Genomic DNA, 12,138 nt, shown 5'->3' with positions numbered 1-12,138 from the left:
TATATAAAAAAAAAATCCTAGTCTGGAACTTTTTAGCTCTTTTCAAATGTACTGAAAATGTGGTATGGACAGATGACTAAACACAAAAGTTTCAGGGACAGAGAAGGACACACATATATGCAAATCTTTCTTAAATGATTATGCATTGTACAGAGGTTTTATTGTTCTTGCCCCTCCATGTTATTTAATCTTTATTTTGATATATATTTCATAAGCAAGAGGGTTCAAAACTATCTATAATCTAAATATTTGACATCTATTTATTATTTATTTATTTATTTATTAAATTTTATATACCGGCAACCGTTTGCACATCGTGCCGGTTTACAGATAACTTAAAACAAGGATATATATAGGCAAAGCCTTTACAAGGAACATTGTGTAACCTAGAACATAGTAACAGATCAATAACTAAATAAATAGGGGAGGGAGGGGAGGGGAGGGGGTGGTCGAGCTATTGACATTTTATTTTTATATATATAATGTATATTTTGTCTAATGTAGAAACGTTTACATTCTTTGGTGCTGTCTTGCAGAGATGGAAGCAAAATCATAGAGTTTGATAATGGACAAAGGGAACTCCATACCTCACAATTCAAGAGACGAGAATACCCAGATGGCACTGTCAAAACTGTATACAATGATGGAAATCAAGAAACTAAATATATCTCAGGGAGAGTAAGAGTCAAGGATAAGGATGGAAATGTTCTGATGGACACCAAATTATAACAGATATTTTCGATAAATGTTTGAAGTGTGAATCATGAATTTATTTATTTTTCAGTGTTCAATTATATGTATTTGCATACTATCTGAAGTTTTTAATTTGTTTTTTTTATAGATTAATAAAATTGTAGAAAAAATTTGTGATTTAAAAAAAATGTATATTTTGGGTCTACTTAATGTACATAACTGTATATATGTATATGCAATACAGATAAATATCTTGTGACATTCTGGCAAGTTTCTAAAATAAATATTTTTAAATTGATGATTTGGTTGATTAACTATTATGTGGTTGGTGTGTTATATGTATTATATTTTTATGTATATTGTATAGCTCATGTAGCAGTTTCTGTTGAGACTGGGGAAGCAGTTAATAATGTTAAACATATCTACAACTATCAAGAAAAGATTCCAGGAAATTGGATGACTTACAGTTAACATAATATCAAAAAGGTCAATCCAAACTTACTTACTTACTTTTATAGGTAAATAACTACCTTGAGAAACCAAACATGATATTCCTAAACTATCACCATAGTAACTCAAGGACCTTCATAATAAGAATAGAGTAATCAAATTTTCTAATCAAAAATTTTTCATCAGTCCTATGATACTAAATCATTTTCCCTATACATACCCGAATCAATCCAGACACCTGGGTTCATCTCCCCCTATCAGCAGATGGAGACAGAAAAAAACCTCACTGACACCTTATCTAAGGAACTGTGCCACCTGCAGATGGCAGAGACTGTTAATCCTGCAGTTGACACAGTTTTGTCAACTAATTTTTTTCTTTTGAGCCTTCCTCCCCGAGGTTTCTTTTATTTTTTTTAGAATCCTTAGAGTTCTTCCCTGACCGGTTGAGGCAGCCGAGCCGGGGGTTGGTACCCTTGTGTGTGCTTAGTCTAGGCGCCAGTGAGGTGTAAATCTGGTTGTCCAGATCCCTCCCTTCACAAGGCCGCTGTGGCGGCTGCAAACTCTTTACAATACTTTTTTATAAGAATGTTTTGACTATTTTTTTCCTATTTTTCAGGGCAGGTTGTTCATTTTTAACTTAAGCTAACTAAAAAAAAAACAAAACCGCACTGGAGCACTGCTCTACAGGCAAGCGACTTCCTCCCCTTAGGTAGGAGCTTTTTGTGGGACTATGGCTGTTTGTTTGGGGGATCTTTTCTTCTGTCGTGGTGAGTACTTTCAGAGAGAGGATTTTAATTTTATCTCTACCTTATGGCTCGCGGCAGGGCAATGCCATTCATGCGGCTCTGATTCTTCCCGGCTTAATAGAAACATAGAAACATAGAAATGACGGCAGAAGAAGACCAAACGGCCCATCCAATCTGCCCAGCAAGCTTCACACATTTTTTTCTCTCATACTTATCATTTTCTCTTAACTCTTGGTTCTATTTCCCTTCCACCCCCACCATTAATGTAGAGAGCAGTGATGGAGCTGCATCCAAGTGAAATACCTAGCTTGATTAGTTAGGGGTAGTAGGGGTAGTAACTTCTGCAATAAGCAAGCTACACCCATGTTTATTCCCTTTACCCAGACTATGTCATACAGCCCCTATTGGTTGTTTTTCTTCTCTCCTGCCGTTGAAGCGGAGAGCCATGCTGGTTATGCATTGAAAGTGAAGTATCAGGCCCTTTTGGTTTAGGGTAGTAACCGCCGTAACAAGCCAGCTACTCCCTGCTTTGTGAGTGCGAATCCTTTTTTTTTTTTAGCGCATAACCCCAACCCAATAGGTTGGGGTTATGCGCTAACTGTGCCATCGGATGGGAGGCTTCGCCTGTGGCTCCTTCTCCCGCTAAACAGCGTCTAGTATCGTCTTTTGGACCAGCTGCAACTTCTTTTTTACCTCACCCAACCGTCGTGGGAATGGCGGCCATTTTGCATTTTGCTGCGGCAGTTCCCGCGTCGCCGGGGGTGGGGAAGGGTCCTCCATCTCTGTCTCCGGTCCGTTCCAGGTTGGGGAACGAGCAGGGAGGGCTAGAAGGGGAGGAAAGCTCTGGTTTTCCTGTTTTTCAACCAGACCATGCTGGTTTTGGTGCAGGGAGGCTTTTCTCCACAGACTTTTTGTTACTTCATGTTGCTTATATGGCCAGCGGCTTGGGGACTACACAGCCGCAGATTCCACCAGTCCAGCCCACTAAGGGTCCTTCGGGGGGGGGGGGGCCCAGGAAGACTCTTATGCCCTGTAATAGGGTTCCCTTGGCACAGGGCTTGATTTTTCACCCGCTGGGTGATGCAGCTGGGGTGGTTGATCTGGAGGACGCTATCATAAGTCTGGCCAAGCTCCCCTGGTGGCTTCGTTTATTCTGGCTACCGAGGATGTGGGTCAAGGGGATGACCAGTCTCTCTTATTCATGAGGCGGAGGATCCTAAGGTGGTCCACCTGTTTAAATGGGAAGAGCTGGAGGTTTTGCTTCCCTTGGCTTACCAGGTTCTTGGGGTTAAAATGCCTCAGGAGAACCAGGATTTGGACGGTGAGGACCCAGTACTAGGTGCCATCCAAGAACCTCCAACTTCTTTCCCTTACCACAAGTCAGTTAGGAAGTTAGTAGAAGAGGACTCCTGATTCTGGTTTAAAGGTTGGCAGAGCCATGGAGAAACTTTACCCTCTACCACAGTGGTTCTCAACCCTGTCCTGGGGACCCCCCCAGCCAGTCGGGTTTTCAGGATATCCACAATGAATATGCATGAGAGAAAATTTGCATGTTATGGAGGCAGTGCATGCAAATTTTCTCTCATGCATATTCATTGTGGATATCCTGAAAACCTGACTGGCTGGGGGGTCCCCAGGACAGGGTTGAGAACCACTGCTCTACCAGAACAGGATTTAGAATTTTTTTTTCTCTCCAGAAAGTAGATGCGGCAATGTCTGCTGTGACTAAGTGCACCACAGTTACAGTTATTGGTTCGGCCACTTTAAAATATGTACAAGATTTTAAGATGGAGTTACACCTTAAAAGAATTTTTGAGGTGGCATCCCTGGGTTTGCAAACAGCGCTTTGTTCAAGTTTCTTGCAGTATGCTTGGCTCCAGTGGGTACAGCAGCTTCAAGATAATTTGTCTCAATCAGGTGTGAACGTGGATATGGCTGAGCGTGTGGAAACAGCTGTGGCTTACAGTGTGGATGCCCTCTATGATTTGGTGTGTACTTTCTCCAGAGTAATGGCATCAGCTGTGGCCACCCGAAGGTTGCTGTGGCTTTGCAATTGGGCAGTGGATGTTTCCTCTAAGGCACAATTAGCATCCTTGCCTTTCAAAGGTAAGTTCTTGTTTGGCGAGGATCTAGAGCAACTGATCCAGTCTCTTGGAGACAATAAAGTCCTCAGGTTACCCGAGGATAAACCTAAGGGTAAGAGATTTTTTTCAATCAAGGTCTTGTTTTCGGTCCGACAAGATTGTGGCCTACCCGTCGTATGCCGGGACCACAGAGAATATTTTTCGCAGGGGCAAGCATGGGGACAATCCTTTAGTGGAGCCAGAAGGTCCTTTAGAGGATCATCAGGTGGCATCTCGGCAGGAGGTAAGTCTACCCAATGATGCCAGGCTGGTCCACTCCGTCATTCCTATTATAGGAGGGTGCTTACGGCACTTTAACAACGAGTGGGCCAAGATCACTCAGGACCAGTGAGTTCTGAATGTGATAAGAAACGGTTATGTTTTAGAATTTGCTCGTCCCGTACGGCAACTTTTTCTAATTTCCCCATGCAGCTATCCAGTCAGGCGAGCACCGGTACAACTGACTCTAGACCTGTTATGTTGGTTAAGTGCAGAAGTACCAGTTCCCAGAGCGAAACAAAGTCAGGGGAGATACTCCATTTATTTTCTGGTCCCCAAAAAGGAGGGCTCGCTTCAGCCGATACTTGATTTAAAGAAGGTCAATGAAAACTCAAGGTGCCACGCTTCAGGATGGAAACCCTCAGGTCGGTATAGCGGCTGTACGCAAAGGAGAATTCTTGGCTTCCTTGGATCTCATGGAGGCTTATCTACATATTCCCATCCATCATGTCTCTCAGTGTTTTCTTCACTTCATGATTCTGGGTCAACATTTTCAGTTTCAGGCTCTTCCGTTTGATCTCACCATGGCTCCGCAGACTTTCACTAAGGTGATGGTGGTGGTGGCAGCTTTCCTTCGAAAGGGGGTATTCTAGTTCACCCATATTTAGACAATTGGTTAATCAGAACCAAGTCAGAGTCTCTATGCCGCAAGTCGGTTCATCGAGTTCTCGAAGTCCTACAGTCCCTAGGTTGGGTTGTGAATCACAACAAAAGTCAGCTATCACCAACACAAACTTTGGAGTATTTAGGAGCTCGGTTCAATACTCTTATAGGCAGAGTCTTTCTCTCTCAAGATCGAATCTTGAAACTTCAGGCCCAGATCTGCCGGTTTTTATGGTTTCAGGTACCCAGGGTCTGGGATTACTTACAGGTACTCGGCTCGATGGCCTCCACGCTGGACTTGGTTCCCTGGGCATTTTCCCATATGAGTGTTGCGTCCATCGATGCTAGACAGCTTCGCCCCGTTTGCCTCACCTTATTCACGGCTCCTCCCGCTTACCTAGGAAAGATGGCTACCGCCGCGTCTACAAACTGACCTCTCCAGCATCCCTGGAACGGCTATGGTGCTGCCTCCCACCATGTTCTTCCTAGGTACCTACTAGGGTGTGTGCGCGCACGCCACCCATGTCTTTATGCAATCCTTGGCGCGAACCTCGGGGGCGTTCCCCCTTACTGACATCACGCCATCCGGGTATATAACATCTTCTAATTTGCTAGCTCATTGAGTTAGCAAGGACTTGTACGGACTTTCCGGACTCAAATCCGTTCCTGTCTACGTTACTCTGCCGCTTTGTGCTGCCGCTGGAAGCTCTCTCTCTCTCTCTCTCTCTGCCCTTTGGGGTAACTGCTAACCTGGGTACCTGCTCCTTGGGGGCCCTCTGCTTTATTTCAGGTGCCTTACAGGGGACAGGTACTCGCTCCTCGAGGGCCTGCTCTCCCTGCTTAGGTGCCTGCACTCACTTCTACAACCTGGTGGAATCGTCTATCTACAGCAAACACCTAGTGAGTATTTTAACTCTCAGTCTATCTCATCCACAGTACTTCCTTGCTGGGAAATCTGCTTCGGAACCTCCCTATACTAATGGGCTGAGAAGGGCTCCCTCTGCCAAGGTCCCTGAGACTGCAACTACCAGACTGCCTCACTACTGCCACTGCTGGTGGTACTCTTCAAAGCTGTATAATAAAGATCTAACTGTATTTGGCGTTCTGAGTCTAGCCTAGTACTGTGACTCCTCACGGGGCTCCTCCCAGTGGGTGTGGTCATCTGCCACAGTACCCAAGGATCCACCCAAACACCGCTTATTCATAACAATGAGACCAATACAGATGGCATTGTTGTCCCACTGGAAGCCAGTATCGGAAAAATATCAGATCCACTTACCTCTCAAGGGTTTGCCAAGAGACAGTCTGTCATGGCGGTTTCAGACTTCCAATTTCAGTAGGGGAGTGGACCTCGAAGTTCCTGATTGGATGGTGGTTACTACTGATGCCAGTCTCTCTCGATGGGGAGCAGTTTGTCAGTCCCATTCAGTTCAGGGATCCTGGTCCACGAGACAGTCTGCATGGTCTATCAACAGTCTAGAGACCAGGGCGGTTCGCTTGGCCTTGAAGAAGTTTCTGCTGTTACCTCAGAATCATCCGGTTCGAGTTCTGTTGGACAACGCGACAACAGTTGTGTGTATAAATCGGCAGGGCAGAACCAAAAGCAAGGCAGTGGCTCTTGAGGCGCAGAGGTTGGTGCTCTGGGTGGAACGACATCTAGAGAGATTAGTGGCATCCCACATTGCAGGAACAGAAAATTTTCAGGTGGCTTTCTTGAGTCGCACACACTTGGATCCAGGCGAGTGGGAGCTCTCAGAGACAGCCATGCAATTAATTTGAGATCGTTGTGGTCTACCTCACGTCAACCTTATGGCAACCTCTCGGAATGCCAAGGCCTTCCAATTCTTCAGTCGCTGAAGACAGTACGGGGCCGAAGGGGTGGATGCTCTGGTTCTACTATGGCCTCAGGGCGTTCTACTATGTTTTTCTTCCGTGGCTGCTGGTGAGCAAGGTTCTACGTTGCATAGGAAAGCATTGCGGAGAGGTGATTCTGGTGGCTCCGGAGTGGCCTCTGCGTCCGTGGTTTCTGGATCTGGTCAACCTGGCAGTGGGCGGCCTGCTTCACTTTGGCCACCTGACGCGTCTTCTTCGACAGGGTCCTATATTTTTCAACCAGACTGCTCGCTTTTGTCTAGTGGCATGGCTTTTGAGAGGAGGCATTTGAAAAGGAAAGGTTACCCGGACTCAGTAGTCACCACGTTGTTACAGTCCAGAAGGAAATCTACTAAACTCTCATGTTCGAGTATGGAAGATTTTTGAGTCCTGGTGTTCTGTCAGGGGAATTTGCCCTCTTAGAGCCTTAATTCCTGAAATATTATCTTTCTTACAGGATGGCTTCACCAAGGGCTTATCTCTTAGTTCTCTTAAAGTGCAGGTAGCAGCACTGAGCTCTCTCCATGGCAAAATTGAAGGTTCCTCTATTTCGTCTCATCTGGACATGGTTTGTTTCCTTAGAGGTACAATGAATCTTTGTCCTCCAGTTCGGAAATCTTGTCCATCCTGGAACCTTAATCTAGTTCTTAAAGCTCTGTGTAAACCTCTCTTCGAGCCGCTCCAAAAGGCTACGTTAAAGGATTTGACACTTAAGGTAATTTTTCTCATCGCTATTTGTTCGGCTAGAAGAATTTCTGAGTTACAGGCATTATCTTGGAGAGGAGGAATAGCCTAGTGGTTAGAGCAGTGGACTATGAACCAGGAGACCAGGGTTCAAGTCCTGCTGTCACTCCTTGTGACCTTGGGCAAGTCATTGCCTCAGGTACAAAAACTTAGATTGTAAGCCCTCTGAGGATAGAGAAATATCACACCGGTTTACATTCAAGTACTGTAGGTATCTCAATTGAGATTGAATGTCAGTATATAAAAATAATAAAATAAATCTTGTCAAGATCATTTCCTTCGGGTTTCAGAATCTGGAGTTTCTTTATGGACAGTACCTTCCTTTTTACCAAAAGTGGTTTCAGCATTCCATGTCAGTCAGTGGAACTTACGGATTTTCCTAACTTACCAGCCTAGGATCCTAATGTGAGGGAGCTCAAACGTCTAGATGTTCGGAGAGCTTTATTGCGTTACCTCGAGATTACCAATGACTTTAGGTGGTCCGATCACCTTTTCGTGCTGTGGAGTGGTCCTAATAGAGGCTCCAAGGCTTCTAAAGCCTCTATTGCATGATGGTTGAAGGAGGCTATTTTTTCCGCCTATATTACTCGGGGTCGTCCAGTTCCGGAAAACTTGCGTGCTCACTCCACACGTTCGCAAGCAGCCTTGTGGGTGGAATCTCAACTTGTTTCCCCACAGGAAATTTGCAGAGCCGTGACTTGGAAGTCACCGCATACTTTTGCAAGGCACTATCGCTTAGATGTCGGGGCTCCGGCAAACCCTTCCTTTGGCGAAAGTGTTTTGCAAGCGGGACTCTCCAGTTCCCACCCTGGGTACGGGCTTTGGTACATCCCAGGTGTCTGGACTGATCCAGGTATGTACAGGGAAAGGCAAGTTGGTTCTTTCTTGCTAATTTTCATTCCCGTAGTACCACTAATCAGGCCAGAGCCTGCCCAATTAGAAGGGGGTTATATTGAGGGGAGAGTCGTCCACTCACCTGTAAGATTGTTCTCTGTTGCATTCCATGTTCTTGTTAATTGTTGTCTAATGGTTCCATATTTTTTTGCTATTATCTGCTTTGATATAGATATATACTGACAAACTGCAGGTGGCACGGTTGTTTAGATATGGTGTCAGCGAGGTTATTTTTCCTGTCTCCATCAGCTGATAGGGGAGAAGATCTTTTGCCCGGAAGGATCGCCGCAAGCTCGCCGGTCCTGCCCCTCCGCTGAGACCCATCGGGGCCAGCCGCCGAGACCCATCGAGGCCCGATTCTCCCTTCTCCGACCCCAGTCTGGAGGAAGCCGCGACCTGCGGCCGGAAGAGAAGGCCCCTTCACCACTTGCGCTGCCGAGACCCTCGAGACCCTTGCCGAGGCCCGACTCCCCCCCCCTCTCCGATGCCTAAGCCCGAAGGAAGCCGCAACCCATCGCGGCCAGGGAGAAGGCCCATCACTTACCGTGCCAGTCTGCCTGCTGCGACCAGAAGACAAGGCCCACGCCGACACCGAGGACTGCCCCTACCTGACGTCAGAGGAGGTGCCGAGTGAGTAGTAGATTGCCCCCCCGAGAGCCCTTTAAAGGGCCGAGTCGGCTCAGGCGTCGCACGCATAAGGAGCGCGACAAAGGGGCCTGCCCCTTTGTGCGCACCTGAACTTAGAAATTGCAGCTACCCACCCTACACCACCATCTAGAATTCCATATATACCTAAATCAAGCTCTCCTCCAGCATTCATCCTGCCACTCCAGCATTCGTCCATACACTCCAGCACTCATCCAGCCACTCCTGCATTCGCCCAGTCTCTTCAGTATTCGTCCAGCTATGGAACGGCTCCACTACGCTACATCAGGCCAACCCCCTCAAAGACCACATCCATAATCTATCACATCCTCTCAGGCCATAGGATAACCACTGCTGGCAAATCCGTCTATGCAAATACTATAATTCTATTTCGATGCTAGGATACTCAATACCCATATTATACCACAGTACCTCCTTCAAGATGAAGCCACCCTTGCGATACCAACTCATATCCCGCAGAAATCTCACTCCGGTGATGATCTCCCCCCTTACTCAACTCCTTGGGCTTTCCCTACTCACGCTAACACTATTCAATGCCCAATCAATCACCAAAAAAACCCATATCCTACACGACTACCTGCTTGATGCCAAACCAGACATTTGTGCCATCACAGAGACCTGGCTGAAGCCCACAGACACAGTCTTAACAAATCAACTCCCCAAACAGATATACGATGTCTTCTCCATCCCTAGACAAAAGTAAAAAGGGGGAGGTCTCCTCCTGGCTGCCAAAAAAGCTCTCAATCTCACCCGACAACCTATTAATACAATACCGAAACTAGAGGTAGGCTTATTCAAATCCAAATCTCTTCAAATCCTCCTCACATACGCCCCCCCTGGATTATTAGACCTAGATGCCTCTCCGATAGTGGAAATCATAGCAAAATACTTAAACATGGACTCACCCGCCATCATCCTTGGAGACTTTAATCTACACATTGACGCCAATCCTCGATCATCCAACTGTGAAGCCCTATTATCTGCCCTCATGGACATGGGCTTCAAACAACTCATCAACCAACCCACACATAAAGCAGGTCATACTCTTGACCTTGTCTTCACAAACACTAGCCTTACTCCACTCTCACCCCCTCTATGCCTCCCGGTTCCATGGTCAGACCATTTCATGATCACCTCCACCTTCAGATCAATGACAAGACCTTCTGCACCCCCTCAGCCCACCACTCTACACTACAGGAAACCTTGTCCATCAGAAGCCCTCAGCAACTCTCTGATCAAAGAACTTTCTAACCTGTATCTATCAGAACCCAATGCAGCTATTCTCTCCTGGCAAAATATCACAGAAACTATAGCCAACAACTTATGCCCACCGTCGACAAAAAATATAAACCCTTCTCAAAAAAACAAGCAGCCATGGTTCTCAAAGGAGCTCCACACACAAAAGCAAAGCCTAAGACGGAAAGAAAAGGCATGGAGGAAGAACCCCAACCCTCATTCTCTAGCCACATACAAAGCCGCACTCCACCAATACAGAACTGCAACGCTACGAACAAAAAGAGATTTCTATGCCCACCGTATCCACGATATGATCTTCGATGCGAAGGCTCTCTTCTCGTATGTATCAGAACTCACCAAAACTGCTTCCCCAACAATCCCTGACGACCTAGCCCAATCGAAAGCGAATGATCTGGCCTTATTCTTCCAGAACAAAATCTCCAAAACCCTGGCTAGATTACCAACCAGTCCTAACATGCTGTCTCCAGATCCCCCCCCCCCCCCCCAACCCCCCAAACCCATACGTAGGTTTGGAATCCTTTGATCCCACTTACACTATAGAGGTGGAAAACCTGATAAAAAGAATGAAACCCTCCACTCACCCTCTAGACCAAATTCCTTCCAAATTCCTGATTCTCATACCGGAATTTTTCTCTAAACATCTAGCTGACATTATCAACTGCTCCCTCTCACAGGGAATCTTCCCGGACGCTCTCAAACTGGCCACCCTTAAACCCATACTAAAAAAACCGAACCTAGACCCGGACGACCCTAACTACCGCCGCCCTATTTCAAATCTGCCGTTTGTAGCCAAGATCATGGAGAAAATCGTAAATAATCAACGCTCTAATTATCTGGAAGAACATAATATTCTACACCCGTCACAATATGGATTCTGAAAAGAACACCGCACCGAAACCCTCCTCATCTCACTCCTAGATCAGGTATACATCGGCATTGACAAAGGACAGTCCTTCCTCCTAGCACTTCTCGATATCTCGGCATCCTTCGACACCGTAAACCATACTACCCTTTCTAAACCGACTATCAGACATAGGAATCACAGGATCCGCCCTCAGATGGTTCGACTCATTCCTTAGCAATAGAGGCTAAAAGGTCAAAATCAATAACAAGGAATCCCCATGCACCAACACCCCATTCGGAGTCCCTCAGGGCTCCTCCTTATCGCCCACCCTGTTCAATATTTACCTACTCCCTCTCTGTCATTTACTCTCAAACCTAAAACTGAAGTTCTCCATATACGCAGATGACGTCCAAATTTTAATCCCCATATCTAACTCACTGGATTCAGCTCTCAAACTATGGGACTCTCACTTACAAACAATCAACCTTCACCTTTCAAGCCTCAACCTGGTGCTTAACACTACCCAGACAGAACTCCTGCTCATCTCCCCAGAAGGCAGTCCCTTCCACCATCAGCTGCATGCTAACACACAAATCTCCCACGTTAGAGACCTTGGAGTCATAATAGGTAGTCACCTGAGCCTAAAGCAATTTGCACTTACCTACTACCGCCTCCGTTGCCGACCACAAGGCAGCCCCTTCCTCCCTCCGCAGACGCCAACCACCCTTCCCCTCGTTCACTCCTCCCCTTTCCTCCACTCAGTCTTACTCACACTCTGTCTCCCACTGCCTCCTTCCCCTCACTCTCACCTCCCTCCCCTCAGCACTCCCACCTCTCTCCCCTTCCCTCAGTCACTCCCCACCCTCTCTCAATCCCATCCCCTCCCCCTCAGCCCTCCTCCACTCCCTTTTTCTCTGCTCCACAACTTCTTACCCTTCCACTTACTCACATCCCTGTCTCTCACCTC

General features: G+C 46.5%; 1 protein-coding gene across 3 annotated transcripts in view; it reads left to right on the top strand.

Annotated features, from left to right (window-relative positions):
• CENPJ (centromere protein J) overlaps positions 1-985 on the top strand; it is a 363,081-nt gene extending 362,096 nt beyond the window's left edge. For all 3 annotated transcript variants that reach the window (XM_029602492.1, XM_029602491.1, XM_029602493.1), the window contains one exon: positions 537-985. In XM_029602492.1, the coding sequence (XP_029458352.1) occupies positions 537-729 (193 nt within the window). In that variant the 3' untranslated portion in view covers positions 730-985. The remainder of the gene's footprint in view (positions 1-536) is intronic.
• Positions 986-12,138: the final 11,153 nt, after the last annotated feature.

This window comes from Rhinatrema bivittatum, chromosome 5 (genome assembly GCF_901001135.1).
Source record: "Rhinatrema bivittatum chromosome 5, aRhiBiv1.1, whole genome shotgun sequence".
NCBI lineage: Eukaryota > Metazoa > Chordata > Amphibia > Gymnophiona > Rhinatrematidae > Rhinatrema > Rhinatrema bivittatum.
The sequence above is the reverse complement of the archived record's forward strand: the minus strand, read 5'-3'. Positions and strand labels throughout refer to the sequence as shown.